Genomic DNA, 19,922 nt, shown 5'->3' on the forward strand with positions numbered 1-19,922 from the left:
GTTGCTGACATTGCTGACAGCAGTGGTAAGTGACAAATTCTGCATAAGGAAGTGAAAGACTTAATTTGCAGGATGGACGTAAAGCAGGCACATGTGTGAACCCCAAATGTCACTTGGAATCAGCAACAATGCTGATTCCCAACCATGCCTCGACATGAGCAAACCAGGAGGGAGGAGGAGACCAGTGCTTAATGTACCATCAACAATGTGGTCATTAGAGACTGAGCGCAAGTTCGGATTAGGGAAGGACGGGGAAGGAAATCGACTATGCCCTTTCAAAGGAACCAGCCTGGCATTTGCCAGGAGCAGTTTAGGAAAATCACAGGAAACCTAAATCAGGACGGTTGGACACTGGTTTAAGCCTTCGCCCTCCCGAACGCAATTCCAGTGTGTTGCGCAAACTGTCATTGTTCCTGGATCAGACTACAGTTAAATCTTATCCTCATCCCCATGGTCTCTACAGCACTGATGCACAGACAGATTAAAATATTTTTAATTTTCATCCGAAAAACCAGTTCTGGTAATTTTCAAAGTATGTTGTTGTTCTTAGAGAAGACAAGCTCATTGAGGAGAAAAATGGCCTAAAACAAGGGAGTGCACTACACACTCTACTTTTTATCACTACTATAAATGAGACAATGCCAGAAGTGGCAGCATGAATGGGAGGTGAAAATATGAAAGCAATGGCATTTGCAAATGATTTAATGATGTGGAGAAATGGAAACTAAGTAGTACAAGAAAGGCTAAATATATGGGAGAAAGTGGTGGGACAGGATGAATTGACATTTAATGTGTGTGAAGTGATGGTGGTAATGAGGAATAGGATTAGAGTAGCAATGGATGTAAACATTAAATTGCACACACTACTGAAAGTAGAAAGTTGCAAGCATCTGAGGACCATAACAGAAGGTGCCGGAAGGTTTGATAAGGAGCGTAACCTGGTCTGGAGCACGAATTGTATAGCTGAACTTCAGACAATTGTTACATCAAGCATATTACGCACCAGTATTCACATACATATTGGAAACATGGGCAGTGACAAAAAGGAAGGTGAGCAGGAGACACGGTTGTGAGATGAAATTTCTGAAAGAGAAACCCATGCAAGAGAGCACGGAAAAGCAAGATTTAGATGGTAGGGCATGTTAAAAGAATGGGAGTTGGTAGGATACAAAGACAAGCTCATGAAATGGTAACAGGAGGCAAGGCACACAATGGACGGCTGAGAGGAAGATGGATTCTTGGAGTCGATGAATGTGTGAAGAAGAGAGGAGAAGACTGAGACAGAGTGGATAGGGGAGCATGATGGGAGGACAGGAAAATATTGAGATGCTTATGGTCCAAGAAGACCTAATCAAGGGCTTGAAATGAAGAAGATGGAGACAGTATCAAGCAGCTCTAACTATACTGAAAAACATACATTTGATCCTAAATAAATACACATAGATGGAAGAAGATGGAGACAGTATCAAGCAGCTCTAACTATACTGAAAAACATACATTTGATCCTAAATAAATACACATAGGAGTACCGCAAGGTACTGTGCTAGTTCCAGTGCTGTTCCTAACTTACACTAATCATTTCCCAACACAATGTCAAGCATGTGCAAACAAAATTGTCTGCAGATGACTGTAATGTACTGTTCACTGACAAGTCACCAGAAGTACTAGGAGAGACAGCTGATGAAACACTTAGCAGCATATGTAAGGGTAACAAACAATAAAGTCACATTTAAGCTCTATGAATGTCTAAATAAACCAAAAAAAGAGATTATAATAAACTAAAAATACATAATGAATCCACACAATGAAACTTTCTGGCAGTTTAAAACTGTGTGCTGGACAGGGACTCAACTCCAGTACCTTAGCCTTTTGCAAGCAATTGCTCTACTAACTTAGCTATGCAAACATGACTCACAACCCATCCTTACTGCTTTACTTCCAAAAGGAGTACATACCTTACCACCCAAAATATACATAAGTTCTCTTGTGAAAGTTGCAGGACTAGCACTCCTAGATGAAAGGCTACTGTGGAGACATGGCTCAGACACAGCCTGGAGGATGTTCCCAGAATGTGCGCTGATATGAAACTTCCTAACAGATTAAAAGGTCCCGGGTTCGAGTCCTGGTCCGGCACACGGTTTTAATCTGCCAGGAAGTTTCATATTAGCAACAATGCGTCAACACCACAAAATTTCAGGGAATGCATCCTGACTGTCAAAGTGGGAATAGCATGTAGAAATACTTAGTAACAATTTCTACAGCAAGTTATGCACCACAAATTCTACATCACTATGCAATATTTTATACATCAGATCAGTATATTTTGCTTATACTGTCAACAGTTATGACATTATTTTTTGGGAAGTGAGTAGGAATAATATCCAAGCTATATTCAGATAAAAAGGAATATGTATAATAACTGAGAGTGGAAGCACAACTCACTCCTTGAACCTCTTAAAATGCTGGAAATCCTAACTGTCCCTTGTGAATAATTTTTCTGTGTTTTACGTATGTAAAAACAAAATATTGGTTACTATGTTAAACACTATTCAGTACATCCAGGACATTACATGATTACGAAACTAGAAATATGTATAAATTGCATCTGGACAGAAGAATAAAGTTAAGAGTTTATTGCACAATGTTGTCAAATTATGTAATAAATTACTACATGTAAAAGACTTAGATACAATCTGCTTCTTCAACACAAAACTAAAAAAAAAGAAAGAAGTATAAAATAAAAAATTTAACACGGTAATGGAGCACCTGAATTTAAAAAGTTTACCAGTACTTAATTTATGAAGTTCTGTATTATAAGTAGAAACAATAACCATATAAGACTGAGAAGCCAATGGATATATAGATTTAAAAAATTCATTCTCAGTTCAGTTGTTAACTACAGTATAAGACATTAATTTTTGCTGTTAATTTGTCTGTTTTGGAAGGTGAAATCCTCACAATGCAAATTGTTTCATGGATTAGCAAAAAATAAACTTAAGTCTTACTATTTTTCTTAGTATATGCCACAAGAATCCTGTCACTCAACCAGACGTCTGCCCTCAACAAGCAGTACTGCAGTGCAGACTGAATGAATATTTTGTAAGCTACTGTATTTAATTGCAATTTTTGCAGCACTGTACCAGTAAACCGAAGCCTATTTTTATTTATATACAGCTGAGTATGTGTAATTGTTCCACTTTGTAATCAACAATCCTTTATTAACAATTTGCTACTTGCAGCAGAATAGGTCTACTCACTAAAATACAAGTGATACTTTCAAAACATTATAGAGCAAGGAGAGAGAAGATTTTGAAAATTTACTAAAAATTGTTTTTGTGAGGTTTCAGTCTTTGCCCAGTCTGTATCTTGATACATCAAAGTTCAGTTTCCCTCTGGTTTTATAATGGTGTACTCCCTGGTGCCAAACTCACTTAAATTCCTTTCAACATAAAATAATTCTGTTCCGATGTTTAGGTTTACAACAGTCAGTATTTTCAGCTCAACAAAAAGGGGCAGTGTTCCTTATGATTCATTCTGCTCATTATTCTGATTACTTTTTTTTTTTTAATTTTCAGAATTTCCTGATGTAATAGGAATGTCTTCATATCGGTATGTCTCGGGAAATGAGTGAATGGAAAAGGTCAAAATATGTTACCTTCAGATATTGTGACATTAGTGACAGCATTGTCAGTTTCCACATGACAGTCACATTTGAGCTATCATATTGTGGAGATGGGCAATACATTCTGCCCAGTTTAATTTGGAATCAGTGTGAAAGCCTAACAGTTTCACTGATTTACTTTTTATCTCTTTAGCTAATCCCAAAATTAGTGCTTGGGTCTTACAGAGTTTTATGACTACATTACAAGAAGGTCTGCATCTGTAGCCCAGAGGTCAGCATGTTTGGCTGCTATGCAGAGGACCCTGGTTCAATTGCCAGTACTGCCAGGGATTTAACCTTGATTGGAGGACTGAAACAGGGTGCACTTAGCCTTGTGATGCCAATTGAGGGGTTACTTGAGTGAGAAGTAGCAGCTCCAAGGCCAAAAAAGCCAACAACAGCCGGGAAGCAGTGTGCTGAGCTCGCACCCTTCATACCACGTCCAATGACACCATATATCAGAGGATTAAAGAGCAGTCGGTCAGTCCCAATTGGTTGGAACACAAAGCTTAGCTTTGTTTTACATTACAAGAAAGCAATTCATAGCTAATTTTAATTTTTCCTGAGTATCAGATGCAATTGTATGGTGTCATGGTGTGTGTTATGCAGTGGGTAACATAATCTAGATTAGCTCCTACATGGGAAAGTCAATCATTAATTGTCATGATAAAAGAAATGGACCAAGAAGTGAGTCCTCTGGTACATCAGTCCAACTTTCCTTCAGTGAAGAAGATCTATTTTCAACTGAGATGAATTGTCTCCTGTTACTCAATTAGGATTTGATTTCTTCTAAAGATTAGTCACGAATACCACACAATTCCAATGGGGTAAATAAGAATTTAAAGTGCATAAAGCCGAAGGATTTGTTCAAATGTGTGTGAAATCTTATGGAACTTAACTGCTAAGGTCATCAGTCCCTAAGCTTACACACTACTTAACCTAAACTATCCTGATGACAAACACATACACCCATGCCCGAGGGAGGACTCGAACCTCCGCCGGGATCAGCCGCACAATCCATGACTGCAGTGCCTTAGACCGCTTGGCTAATCCCGCGCGGCTCAAAGGATTTACTGAACTCACAAAGTACAACACATATCACTACACATTGTTATTTGTAAGTACCCATATAGCATGACAGACTCTGTAGAGGTACATGTCACTATAAAGCATAGCAACATGTCTCATTTTCCTTTCACCAGTCCGATGAAAGATGTCCGTCTGAAAAATGTGACTACAGTAAGTAGAACCATTAAGAGCATCTACTGTGCCTGGGTGCATTGCATTTGTTTGCAGATATGAGAAAGAAAAATGCACAGAAAGCAACGATGGATGAGTAATTAGGACTGGACAGTGAGGGGTCACTTACATTTTGCAGTCATGTTTTGGGAGTGCTGTGGACTCCAAAGAAGAAATGGGCCCAACAACATGGTTGAGCACTAAAGAAAAATGAACGTTGTTATACAGACTCTACACTATGCTGTCTCGGATATGTACAAACTTATGGTTTTCACAAGTATTGAAGCACCATGTATGAATGTTCTGTCTGAAAAGTTTTGTTAATTATCAGTTGTTAAGAGCTGAGAACTTATTTGAAAATAGAAGAATTATGGAAACTGTCTTTTGTGATTTCCTAGTGAGTTGTTTACATGTAGAAGCTCTCTTATAGCCCTCGCCCCCCTGCAATTGGCAAACAAGTCTGCACTATTGCCTTTTGATTAAACTACTGACACAGAAGAGATCATAGACAGGAGAGCAGGAATTTTATGCAACTTTATAGTATGATTTGAACAATATGTGCATTATGACAATCCAATAACGTTGAAGTGGACAGCAGCAACATTGCCAGCACACTCAAAGTGTGATACAACAATGCTGTTCAGCTGATACACAACACAACATGCTGGTTTTCACGTAAAACATGGCAATAGGGGAAATTACACGAACAGAACCGTCGGTGACACAGGAGAGGAAGACAGTTCATCATTTGAACAACAGCATCACCTCCTTCCCTGCACTCAAAATGGCAAAAGTTATACGTTATGACAATTGAGACATGTGCAACATAACTTTCATTCTATGAATGCAAAAATATATGCGTGCACCAAAACTGTGCACAGAACAAATGTTTAAACTGATACATCAGTTATTTTCATTCATTAATGTCTTAACTCTAGTAACCACACTGGAAAAGTCAAGCACTCTTCTCAATCAAGTTGGTTTCGCTGTTTAGGAGGAAATGAATTGAATGACAGTTCATCATGCATCTCTCCTGAGAAAGCTCTTCCAAGCCATACGTGAAGAACAGAAAGAGCATAATAAACAAACAAACAAAAATGCAGCTCAAAATGTTATTTGGAACTCAACAAGAAGAGTGCAACAGGTACAGTTCACCTTGTCACTTCATTCAAATAAGCTAAACATGAAGGTCAGTTTGGCATATTTTTACATTCTGAAATGGTATACCTGTCACTGTGTCGATTTAAACTACAAAAGTTCTAGCTTATTTTCAATTTTCATAACTTGTTGGCTGTGGAACTATCTTCTGGGAGAAATGCGACTGAACAATTTATTCAACAAACTTGAGCATTACGATTATTGAGTAAACCAGATACAATATTGACAGAAGCATCTTCAAAATTCTTGGACTCTTACACTTAGGTTGTAGCACATTACTTCTTATTGGTTTTTGAGGCCTACAGTCAAGAATCCATTTCAGATAAGCTGCAATTTACAAAACAACAAAAATAATAAAACTTTTCTTCATTATGGATGTGGATCACTGTGCCTGTAATGAACAAAGGTTTTCAGAAATAACTGTAACCAGTTGCCTTTTGTGATTCTTCAGTTCGTATTTATTTACCATGACCAGTTTCGAGTTTCCTAAAATTGATGTAAATAATTCTTGCCACATTCAGTCCTCAACTGTTTAGTTTTTCTGTCTTTCCACAGCTACACAACCCCAATGATTCTCCAAATATTCATAAAAATTGTGTACCACCTGATGATGAGTTGATACACTATTTGAATGAAGTCACTGCAAATAAATAATAACTGAAAGGCGACTGGTTTCAGTTATTTCTGGAAACATTAAAAAAAAAAAAAAAAAGAAAAAAAGCATCTAGGTTGTGTTTCATTGTGTGTCATTCAGAGCACAAGTTCTATGTTTGGTGAAAATATCTATAAAAAAATTGTTATCCAGCACAGAGAAAAAAAAAATGGAGAATCTTTGCAAATTCAATGGAAAACTAACTGAAGTCAGGAAACAGGAATGTTTGCAAATCAATAGCAGATAAGTCTCTGTTCAAACTCCATGTATTATTATTGTTTTTTGACAACTATCATTGTAATCATGTAATGATGAACGAGGAAGTAATGTGGAAGCACGTAAAGAACACAACAGTTTACTAGTAGTACCCTCTTGATAAAGCTCACAGATTCTTCCCCCTGATAATTTCTTTAAGTGCAAACATTTTAGGTTAGGCTTTACCGTGACTGTTATTGACATTAAATGAAACAACAGCAAACTTGTTGTTTCATTTAACACTGATAAATTTCTACCATGGTTCATTCAAAACTTCCAGACTTTTTGATAATGAGATATTTACAATACAAGAAGGAAGAAATGTGGTGTATTACAGAAATCTACATAAAATAAATTGAGCCTGTTTACCAGAAACATTTCTAGGCAGTGCTTGAATCAAATAAAACCAAATTTATATTATTTCTAGTTATAAACAAAAAAAATGATTTTTTTAAAGAGTGATATCAGAATTTTTTATGTAGAGATGAAATGTGTTGCAAAACAGGAAAGCGACGAATTCCAATCATCACAACTGCTCACTGCTCATTTATCACAATGTTCTACAAGCGAAGCAAAACCATCTGCCTATTGCTTGCTTGAGCATTGTGGCTAGTTCTTCCACACTTTCGTTTTGCCTGAAATGATGTTTACATTGCTATGTTAAAGGCAATCATAAACAACAGGTGAAGAATAAGTATACTTGGTTTGTCCGATAGAAAACCTCACACTATCAAATTATATCCTTGTGGATTTTCTAATTATGGATCCATACAACATAAAGAATATCTAACGTAATCCTACCACTGCTTTAGTGTGCTAACGTTAATACAGGAATCTTCACTCAGTCCACATTTTCACTCTCAGGGATCGGACGTGTTTCTTAACATGCCCCATCCACATCGTGTTGTAACTCATAGATATCATAGTATAAATTTTAGATACATGTTCTTGGAGTAACCGCGTACCGTACCCAATATTTTTACTGAAAATATTTTTGTAACATGCATTCATCACTGGAATGTAGTCTGTTACCTACGAATGTATATACTTTAAACCACACAAACATGCATCAAATCTTAGATAATAAATACACTCGCTTCGGAAGGTAATTCCACCGCAAGTTACACATTTTCATTTAAAGCGACTGCTTTTGCGATTCACATTTAAAACGGTTGATCTAACCTGAACAGCAGTCAACACATCCAATTTTTAAATTCTGTAACTATTATTAGCAGAAAATAAATGGACACTCTGTTTTAGTTGCAATTACCGTTTAAAATCAATCACCTAAATTTTCATTTCCGTGCGCTTTTTTACTTCGAACAAACATTTTCACTTAAACACGCCATGTTTGCATGCATTTAGTGATACCGATGGTATAAGCTGATAACGAACTTGTTTCCTGCAAAGTATATCAACTCAAAAAACAGTAACAAACGAAGAAACAAAAGTACAGGTATGAGGAAACTACACTACAACACCATATGGACAATAATCCGCCATTATTTTCTTTCCTGTATCAGAGCATCATGGGTAGGAAACACAGTATCGGTGACGTCACATAATTAGAGTAAATACAAAGTAGACTGATGTGCAAGTGGTGTGCTGTGTATGAGCTCAGTGATTTCTTACGATTTTATAATGGATAACAATAAGATACAGGTACGTAAATTATTTTAGAGGGACTATTAGACAAGTATTAGTATCTAATAATATTTTTGAAGAGATTGAATCATTTTAATACTGTGTTTATTAGATATATTGACATCTACTGAACCGTTCAAAGTCATGAATGGATCTATGGGAAGTGCGTCTATGAATTCGAATACGAGGGCGGTACAAATTGATTATAATACATGTCATGTCTTTAATTTCAGTTAATCGGTGCACCTTGCGGACACCACGGCCCCTATACGTTCTATAAAGCGTTTAAATATAACAAAAACGGAAAGTGCAGGATTTTAGCCCTAAGTGATTTTTTCTTTGTGAAGTTATGGAGTGATTCTGATTTAATGAGTATTGGAGAATTACAGTTGTTGTGGATGGACAAAAATAGCGAACAAGTGCTAGCGAGCTTACGTTTATATTTTCTACCCGAAAATACGCCAGAAGGAAGAAGTGATGATCATGGAGAGGTAAGAATGTTGACTATTCGAATTACTTTTAAGTTATTAAATGTTATAACATTTTCATATATTTATGTAAATTTTAGAAACAGTTTTAATATAATAAATTTAATTATTTATAAATGTGAATAATTATAGTATTTATATTTAATTATGAAATTAATTTTTTTATGTATTTGCTATTTCATGATCATATTATTTTGTCGTTTCATTAAGTATGTTTTCAATAACGTAACAGCTCGCTCACATAGGCGATGTAGTTATGAAGACGACCTTGGAACGAGGTAGATTCAGGCCCGCAATGTGTGTGTGCTTAAATATTGGGTTACTGCATATCACAGGACACGTCGATGATAACGTTTCGGTAGAGGCAAAGCAAATAGAATAATATCTTCATTGCTTGGCTTCTACTGCAATAGGCAGCGCCTGATGGCAATTAGTATACGGGAGCAAATATCAAATAACCGTCTTGTACATGCGATGCGAATAATTTTCCTTTACAAAGTACTTCAGTTTTGTAAGACAACCAGGCGGGTAATGATACATTCTGTCGAGAGTGTACTCTATCTTCATAGCGCAGAGAGTCGTTTCGATATGGAGTGACCTTCGAACCGAGGCATTAGTGCTAATTGCACTGTACTTTTATTCGCATATTCTGAAGATTTTGTTAAAACAGCGCCGTAATGGAAACAAGTCGTTTTACAAATTCCCGTAATTTGTTAGCGTGGCTGAAGACTTGCTTTATCATATACGTAATTTCGGCGATATTCACGTCGTGTTTAAGCAAACTTAATCGGTTGCTCTGGACAACTCATTTTTTTTCCTCCCCCACTCTTCGAGGTGACTGCATGTTTTAATGTATAGTAATATGACTATAGGCGCATAGCACACAGATCGTGGAGTAACCCCACTGCTCTCCTAATCCACAAATTTTCCGTGTGTCATAACAAGGGCAAAACATATCGTAACGTGGGAGAATTTATAATGTATTATAAAAGCATAACGGCATTTGCGAATGTGATTGCATCGTATACGCCGGGGAGTAACGTCTATGTGATACTTTTCCCCACTTGTTTAGAATTATCTAAGGATCTTAGATAATGAGACGTTGGAAGTCGTTTTGGCAGAAAGTTATTCCGAATACTAATTACAAAACACAAAAAATTTCTTGAGCAGATATATGCCTATCATTGTGAGCAACTTTTTTTCATTTTATACACATGGACATAACTTGGGAGTTTTGATGTATAAAAAAAGCTGTGCCTTTTTTTTTATCGGAACATAAAAAGAGGAGCGCAGCGCGGTAGTGGGTGGGGGCTGGAAAGAGAAGGGTATAAAGCTGTACTCGCGCTGTTGCCATTTGGCCGGTACATTGATAGCCCTCTTACGGCAAAGTAATTTATGGAATAGCTCCGCAGTTTGCTGTCGCTTAGCCGGAGAATTAGTGACGAGCACCTTCAGATCCGCAGCCTGATTGATACCTCGTTTCAAGCTATCTGGGCGGCAGTCGCAGGTGAATGTGATTTGATGGCATCGGCATAACTGGCGATATATATTGCAGATGAAACGATTCCGTGCGTTTTCCGGCCGTAGCGACCGCTTTCATTAAGCAACCAAGAATGATGCCGTCACTTCAGGCTGATTAACTCGCCGAAATTACGTGACGTATAGTTCCTCCGTCTTTAATACTCGGTTATCCGCGGGCTGTTAAAGGAAGGAGGGTAGTAGTTCGGCATCGAAGTGACCGAGACACATGGAAGGTTACATTGACCGTGTGCAATGCTTACAAGCGGGCGCGGAATTTAGTTTCACAGCCTCAGAGCTTCTTGCAGAGGGGTGTGAAGTAGGAGAAATGTGACTGCTTCTAGCTGTCAGATACAACATACTCGCACCTACAACAACGATCACTTAGTTGGAATTATAAATCAAGCTATAACAACGAGCTACAACACTTATCACTAATGCCCTGTGCGCTAGGTACTGTACACAAACTCAGAAACGTGAACAGCTGTTTGCTTTCTTGAGGAGTCTTAAGGAATCGCAGGATTTCTCCCCATGTAGAGGGGTTGTACCCATTCATGGACGCGGTAGTATTACTTAAAAAGTTATTGTTATTGTCGACGATGATGATGATCATCATGTCTGTTAGGACACTACTCACCTCTCTTCATTCTTAGAAAGAACGGATGTTTCAGTTAAAGGGTAGGCAGTTCGTAAGTAGCACATTTTGGATAACTGTGGTAATTTTTTGTGCCAGTAGACTAAATTTTACTTGCCAACTGGGCTGATATATTTGATGCAGTGAGAGGTGGTGGTGCCTTTACTAGTTCATTTCCTCCGTCAGTGAGTGGTTTGAACACTCGGCTTTGAAATATTCTTCCGTTAGCTGATTCGACGATTGTATTCGATGCCCTGTCAAGCTTTGTCCTCTGCCTTTCTCAATCCTTCAGTGTACATATCAGCATAAAGTGCCACTGTAATGGAAAAGTTTGACGTACTACTTCTGCGCTGGGTCACCCACTGTTGAATCTGAGCTCGACGGCCGGAGAGACCACGCGACAATAGTTTCGTACAGCACGTCATTCGCTGCATTCAGCTGGCGTACCGGAAAACGAACGGAAGATTTAGACTGGAGTGTGTACTGGCGATGGTGAGCCGACGTGATCTGAACAAGGCCACCTGTCCCAGTTGTTGATACATGCTATCGCACGGACGGGCGCATTTCACTGTGGATCAATAAGCAGCGTGTCCCAGTCGCAAGTAAATGTTTGTACAGAACAGCGTTCAGACTCGGGATAGTTCCAGTAATTAAACTAAACTCAGTTATGTACCAAATACATAGCGTATCGCTGTAAAGTTCTTAAACTTTTTTTAAAAATATGTATTAAAAGCTATTAGCCAATTGAGCTCTGTATTCGAAAGGCACCCTGCTCATAATATGGTACTGTTTCTAGAAATGTCACCGTTTATCGGAAATTTGAGCGTCCTTGTTACCGTTATGTTTGCCCGTAAGCTCTGCACTGTACAGTGGATGGCAGAGGGTGCTTCGTGTCAAAATTAGTTGCTCTCTGTCCTGTTTCATATGCGTATGGGACGAGGGCAAAGCGACCACCTTTATGCCTCCGTAGTAAAGCGAAGCTACCCAGGTGGCCCTAATGTTTAACTTTGGACTCCCGATTGCCGATCAAATTTTGCATTTTACGCATTGCCAACCTTCTCTCTTTTCGTATTGTCGTCGTATATCCCAATTATATGATGGAGACAGAATTGTGGTACTGTGCAACTATAATGTTAATTCTCTAAAACTGCACAAAATGGCTTCTCAGTAAGTCACCTACTTTCAAATAGACCCCGTGTAACTCGTACCCCCGAGCATCACTATACAATTTTCGCATGGTTTATATTGACCTGTGCGAGCCTAGCCACTTTTCTAATAATTGCTTCGGCGTCATCCTTCAGACCAATGTGTTAACAACACAGGAGCAGTAGTCCAGATTCAATCGCACTAGTATTCGCTTTCCTGGGCATACCTCACATTTCACCAGAACTGCCCCAATAAATCCAAGCCTGTACTATATATTGAAAGAATACTGTAATATTCTCCATAATTTTACCTCTCTCTTTAATGATTTCATATCGGCTTTGGACTCGTATTTGACCGAGGGCTTAAAATTCATTTCCGACTACCCACATTTAAGTTTCTGTGGTTTCTTTAAGTTACTTAAACCGAATGCTGGGGAGGCTGATTCGAAACGGTTGCGGCTGATTACCGTCCTCATTCTCAACTCAGACTTTAGTAACATAATTGTCGACGGGAAGTTAAACATTAACTTTCTTCGTGAGAAAACCTCCAAAAGCTATTATATAAGTTACAGCAAAACAGCTGGCACTTAAGATTCGCCACAGAGGACAGGAGATGCGTCTTTGATTAAGAGAGGACATGAGGGGCTGTTGAGAACGAAAAATTCCAGTTCAGAAATCTAGTATGGAGTAGTTGTGAGCAGTTCAAGCTTGGCGTGCTGATCTAATTCGGAGGTGCGCGGTTTACTAACAGAACTGTGGAATACAGTTACGAGTTCTATGGGCATTTCATGTTAAGCTTGAGTAGACTAGTAGGCTCTGAAGAACCGTTGCTGAACACAAGACCAGAAGAGTCTTTTTAATCAACTACATATCTGATGCTTAGAGATATTACGGAAAAGTTTAAATAACCTTTTGCATATAAAAACGCGGGGAAAAACTTTATTTCTTCTAGCCTCACTGGAAGGATGTATGGATTTGTATCTACCACATACTTCCTTGGTGTATCGCAGAATAAAGGCGACCCGAACTTGAGCCCTGTTCCTGAGCGCACCAACTAGACTGGATGGTATCGAATGCAGGGACCAGTTTGAGTGCACACGGGAACGAAGTCCCCAAGTCACTGTGGCTACGAATAAAAGAGGATCAACTTTCGTACAAAAGTCTAAATGAAGTGTTCCGAAAACCAATCGGGACTTCTAGAAATGGTTGCCTTTTTCGTTTAATAATCATCTCTCATTGCAGTATGTCTTGAGGATACAGACCAACTTCAGCTAGTACTACTACCACGGTAATACTATGTACATTACAGTTTCTTCCTGTGTAAGTGGATGGCCGGCCGGTGTGGCCGAGCAGTTCTAGATGCTTCAGTGTGGAACTGCGCGACCGCTACGATCGCAGGTTCGAATCCTGCCTCGGGCATGGATGTATGTGACGTCCTTAGGTTAGTTAGGTTTAAGTAGTTCTAAGTTCTAGGGGACTGATGACCTCAGATGTAAAGTCCGATAGTGCTCAGAGCCATTTGAACCATTTGTAAGTGGATGTCAACAAAACGTTTCTGCATTCAGTGGAGAATGTTGGAAATTGAAATTTTGCGGAAAAAAAATCTCGCCACAACGAAAATCGCCTTTGTTTTAATTATTGCCGCCCTACCTCGCATATCATACCCATGGCAGTCTCTCCCCTATTTCGCGATAATACAAACACGCTGCCCTTCTTTGGATGTTTTTGGTGACCTCCGTCTGTCCTATACGGTAAATATTCCATTCCGCACAACATTACTCTAGCAAAGGACGGACACGCATAATGCAGGCAGTGCCTTTAGTAGACCTGTTGCATCTTGTAAGTGTTCTGCCTATAATACGCAGTCTTTGTTTTGCCTTCCTCATAACATTTTCTGTGTCATCGTTCCAACTTAAGTTGTTCGTAATTGTAATTCCTAGATAGTTCGTTGAATTGACAGCCTTGAGTTTGCGCTATTTATCGTGTAACAGAAATGTAACGGATTAAGAAAATAACGCGCTTGAACGAGAGACGACTTTAGGCTGCAGCTCGGTGCCCCATTTGTCAGACTATTGATTCATAGACGTCGGTCTAAATTCTTTCTCAAATCTTTTTCAATCACGAAACCAGACGGCAGTTGGGAGTGAGACAAGGTTGTAGCCTATCGCCAAAGTTGTTCAATATTTGGAGTTGGAATTAAAGTCCAGGGAGAAGAAATAAGAACTCTGAGGTATGCAGATGGCATTGTAATTCTGTCAGAGACAGCAAAGGATTTGGAATAGCAGTTGAGAACGGAATGGACAGTGTCATGAAAGGAGGACGTAAGATGAAAATCAACAAAAGCAAAACGAGGATAATGGAATGTAGTCGAATTAATCACGTGATGCTGAGGAATTAGATTAGGAAACAATACACTTCAAGTACTAGATGAGTTTTGCTATTTTGGCAGCAAAATAACTGATGATTGCTAAAGTAGAGAGGGTACGAAATGTAGACTGGTAATGGCAAGAAAAGAGTTTCTGAAGAAGAGAAATTTGTTAACATCGAGTATAGATTTGTCAGGAAGTCTTTTCTGAAAGTATTTGTGTGGAATGTAGATATGTATGGAAGTGAAACTTGGATAATAAACAGTTTGGACAAGAAGAGAATAGAAGCTTTTGAAATGTGGTGCTACAGAAGAATGCTGAAAATTAGATGGGTAGATCATATAACTAATGAGGAGGCACTGAATAGAACTGGAGAGACAAGAAATTTGTGACATAACCTGACTAGAAGATGGGATCGGTTGTGGGACACGTTGTGAGACATCAAGGGATGACCAATTTAGTACTGGTGACAAACGTGGGCAGTAAAAATCGTAGCGGAAGACCAAGAGATGAATGCAGTAAGCAGATTCAGAATGATGTAAGTTGCAGTAATTGCTCGGAAATACAGAGACTTGCACTGGATAGAGTAGCATGGAGAGCTGCATCAAACCAGTCTTTGGACTGAAGACCACAAAAGCAAACAACTGGTATAATGAATTAAAGGAAATGGGTTCTGCGTTTTTCCAGACACACTGTGTTTTCTTTTACAGGCATGTTTCAGCGTCTCTGTGCCATCACCAGTGAGTTTTTGTTTATTGAAAACTGTAAAAAGTGAACATATTGTAGGTTCTAACTGATTTAACAAAGTGCGGACTAAAGAAAGTTTTGTTGGTTTTGCATCTTACTGTGATTTTACATTGTGGTTTTGCAGGACCAACTGTAAGGTGTCCCGCACTGATAGCTTGTTATCTGCAAACCAAACGATATAAATGCGAATGTCATCGGCGGGTTAACGCATTCCTTGTTTTTGGAGAAAAAACGTGATTTTGGCGTGTCAAAATGTTTTGCTCGTATATTTATTTTTACGAACTCGCCGATGAAATGCACATTTACATCGTTTGGTTTGCAGATGACAAGCTACCAGCGCAGGACACCATACTGTTGGTCCTGCAAAACCACATAATGTAAAATCACGGTAAGAAGCAAAACGAACAAAAACTTTCCTTAGGCCTCACTTTATTAAATCAGTTACAACCTGAAATATGTTCACTTTTTACAGTTTTCAATAAACAAAAACCCATGATGATGGCACAGAGATGCTAAAACATGTGTGCTTAAAAAGAAAAACACAGTGTGTTTGCGAAAAGGCGGACTCCATATACTATAATTTACCTGCAAACATGGAAAGAAAAGAAAAGAGCTGCAGATAAAAAGATGGTATAATGAAGTTCTTTTGCACTAATGGTACGATTGGGTCCTCAGGACCCCAGTTTCTTATTTCAAAATTAGGACATTGAAAATGAAAGAAACTCTTATAATCTTAATATTTATTGCTGTTTCACCGTGAACACGCTTTCAAAAAAGCTGAATGATGACTTTACAGTGATATTCTACAGGGAGGCGCACGAAAAACCGGCCCCGAGTAGTGACTGCTCGCAAATTGCGCACGAATTTTTGCCCTCCACGAGCAGATAGATAACATGCAGATATTAGATAATAAGGAAATACTGGCAGTACAAAACATAGTCGCAACAGCTTCGAAACAATGGATGAAAGTTGTCGGGTGACAATGAGTACTCTAGTACCCGGGGCCGATTTTCGTGGGCCACTGTATAATACCCATCAAGCTCTCAACAACCGTCGTAACAGAAATGGCTCACTACTTCATCAAGGATTAGCTGTAGACTTTCATCAAATGTAGAAGAAAATACTTCGTTAAAAAAAAAAAAAAAAATTCTCATACTCGCTATGTGGGGGGTCAGTCTACAACAGAAAGGAACACTGATCTACGGTCACAAACTTTCCTACTGTGAGCACAACTCTGTTGAATAGCTCAGAGCACATTGTCTGAAAGGTGCTGGCGTGAGACTTGCAGTGCGACAGTGTTGCAAACATTCAAGCGAATCAAAATTTCCTGGGGTCCGCTTGGCCCCACCGCAGCAGTTAACGGGTCATTCACTGATGAGCGCAGTATTCGATTTTCAGGTGCTCTTTTGCGGATGGATCTCATTGGAGAGAGTGCTCAACTGATTGAACGACGACGACGGCACAGTTTCCTCTGGCGTTTTCTTACGCTCACTGCGCGACGTGTTTGTGACACTGACAGAAACAAAATCATTTTTCTCCCCCATCAAGCCTGGTCATATTACGCACCGGGGTCTTATCAGACCGATCTCTGAATGCATTTGTTATCCTCTGTCACTGTTCGCCCTGTCCGTTGACGTTCGTGCACTAGCACACAAGACACTAATCGCTCCTCTGCGGCGCAAGTATATCTGCTCACACCAGTCATGGCTTCATAGCTGAAACAATGCAATACTGAAACAGAGCAATACAATATGGACAACAGGGCTTTTGGTCAGCTTCAAGGGAAGAATACAAAAAAAAATATTACACACACCAAAAAAAGTTTTGCATCACCTCGGTTCCGATAGTTCCGGAACACGTACAGAAAATTGGAATTGAGATCAACATAAACATAATTTCCGCCCTTTTTATTGCTCATAGAAACCACACATCGCATGTTGTACCACCATACAGCGAGATCTTCAGAGGTGGTGGTCCAGACTGCTGTACACACCGGTACCTGTAATACCCAGTACCACGTCCTCTTGCATTGATGCATGCCTGTATTCGTCGTGGCACACTATCCACAAGTTCATTAAGGTACTGTTGGTCCAGACTGTCCCACTCCTCAACGGCAATTCGGCGCAGATCCCTCGGTGTGGTTGGTGGGTCACGTCGTCCATAAACAGCCCTATTCAATCTATTCCAGGCATGTCCGATGAGGTTCATGTCTGGAGAACATGCTGGCCACTCTAGTCGAGTGATGTCGTTATCCTGAAGGAAGTCATTCACAAGATGTGTACGACGAGGGCGCGAATTGTCGCCCATGAAAACGAATGTCTCGCCAATATGCTGCCGATATGGTTGCACTATTGGTCGGAGGATGGTATGCACTTATCGTACAGCCGTTACGACGCCTTCCATGACCACCAGCGGCGTACGTCGGCCCCACATAATGCCACCCCAGAACAGTAGGGAACTTCCCACCTTGCTGGACCGTGTGGCTAGGGCGAACAGCCTGACCACGTCGCCTCCAAACACGTCTCTGACGATTGTCTGGTTGAAGGCACATGCGGCACTCACTGATGAAGAGAACGTGATGCAAGTCCTGAGCTGGCCACTCGGTTCAAAATGGTTCAAATGGCTCTGAGCACTATGGGACTTAACATCTAGTCATCAGTCCCCTAGAACTTAGAACTACTTAAACCTAACTAACCTAAGGACAGCACACAACACCCAGCCATCACGAGGCAGAGAAAATCCCTGACCCCGCCGGGAATCGAACCCGGGCGTGGGAAGCGAGAACGCTGCCGCACGACCACGAGATGCGTGGCCACTCGGCATGTTGTTGGGCCACGAGCTGCATGGTGTCGTGGTTGCAAAGATGGGCCTCGCCATGGACGTCGGGAGTAAAGTTGCGCATCATGCAGCCTATTGCGCACCGTTTGAGCTGTAACATGATGTCCTGTGGCTGCACGAAAAGCATTATTCAACATGGTGGCGTTGCTGTCAGGGTTCCTCCGAGCCATAATCCGTAGGTAGCGGTCATCCACTGCAGTAGTAGCCCTTGGGCGGCCTGAGCGAGGCATGCCATCGACAGTTCCAGACCCTCTGTATCTCCTACATGTCCGAACAACGTCGCTTTGGTTCACTCCGTGACGCCTGGACACTTCCAATGTTGAAAGCCCTTCCTGGCACAAAGTAACAATGCGGACGCGATCGAACCGCGGTATTGAGCGTCTAGGCATGGTTAAACTACTGACAACACGTCCTTCCTGATGGAATGACTGGAACTGATCGGCTGTCGGATCTTCCTCCGTCAAATACGCGCTGCTCATGCATGATTGTTTACGTCTTTGGGCGGGTTTAGTGACATATCTGAACAGTCAAAGGGATTGTGTCTGTGATACAATATTACAGTCAACGTCTATCTTTAGGAGTTCTGGGAACTGGGGTGTTGCAAAACTTTATTTTTTTTTATCTATTTCGTCAACTGCACAGAATCGAAAGGGAACCGGGAAGTTTCGGGCACTCTGTATGCCAGCGCCTTTCGTTCTAGCTTTCTGCTCCTGAATGATTTTCTGTAAGTTGGTGATTACATTCGTGAGATAAGCCTGGCTAGAACGAACTTTAGCTTTCTGGTTGTTTCTGCTTCAGCAGTATAGTGGTCAATAGGATTTTATACTTCTTCGGAATGCCGTCATATAGCTCACAAATGTAATTTTTTCCCCCAAGCAAAACCCTTTAAACTGTATATTATATATTTATTCTTTAAGTGGTGTTCGAAAAGTAGCCAATCGTCAGGATCAATAGACAAAAAATAGTTATAAAACACATGCAACACACCAGACAATAAAAAGAAATTATTTAAAGGAACGTGACGTTACAGTAGTAGACGTAGGCAGTATATACGCAGCTTAGTTAATGTTACGTTTGTCAGAAAGAACTGGTTCAACGTTCATTGAAATTCTACGGGGAGTCGCACGTTTTACGCTGAAAATTGAACAGATTGTATAAGCGGCGGTTAATAATAAAATCAACATTATGAGTTTCTCGTTTGTTTGACCTTTTCTGCCGAAGTCCCGTTCCGAATCCATTATATATGGAAACATTTCTGTATGTCTTTCTTGCACTCACAGCGTTAGATGTGCACCTGGCGACCAAAATTGGAACTATTTTTTTCCAGCATAAATCGGTTCCGCATTAATGCATTGGCACATCTACCAATTTTCGCTGCCATACGACAGTTACGACCAATACTGGACCTCTGTGAGTAGCTGGACTTTATTTATGGACACACAATATATGACACCTTAAAATGCACATTTTTGGTACTGATGAGGTAATTCTCGAACACCGGTTGAGGAATAAATTTTTAATGTGCAGCGTAAAGGTGTTTGCTCGGGAAAAAAACGATTTGTGAAATACATGAACAT

General features: G+C 40.0%; 1 protein-coding gene across 2 annotated transcripts in view; it reads left to right on the forward strand.

Annotated features, from left to right (window-relative positions):
* Positions 1-8,520: 8,520 nt before the first annotated feature.
* LOC124619767 (AT-rich interactive domain-containing protein 5B-like) overlaps positions 8,521-19,922 on the forward strand; it is a 343,213-nt gene continuing 331,811 nt past the window's right edge. For both annotated transcript variants that reach the window (XR_006980125.1, XM_047146349.1), the window contains exons 1-2: positions 8,521-8,627; positions 8,843-9,100. Coding sequence is in view for 1 of the 2 variants with exons in the window: in XM_047146349.1 (XP_047002305.1) it covers positions 8,577-8,627; positions 8,843-9,100 (309 nt within the window). In the remaining variant the exon portion in view is untranslated. The remainder of the gene's footprint in view (positions 8,628-8,842; positions 9,101-19,922) is intronic.

Source organism: Schistocerca americana, chromosome 6 (assembly GCF_021461395.2).
Source record: "Schistocerca americana isolate TAMUIC-IGC-003095 chromosome 6, iqSchAmer2.1, whole genome shotgun sequence".
Classification (NCBI taxonomy): domain Eukaryota; kingdom Metazoa; phylum Arthropoda; class Insecta; order Orthoptera; family Acrididae; genus Schistocerca; species Schistocerca americana.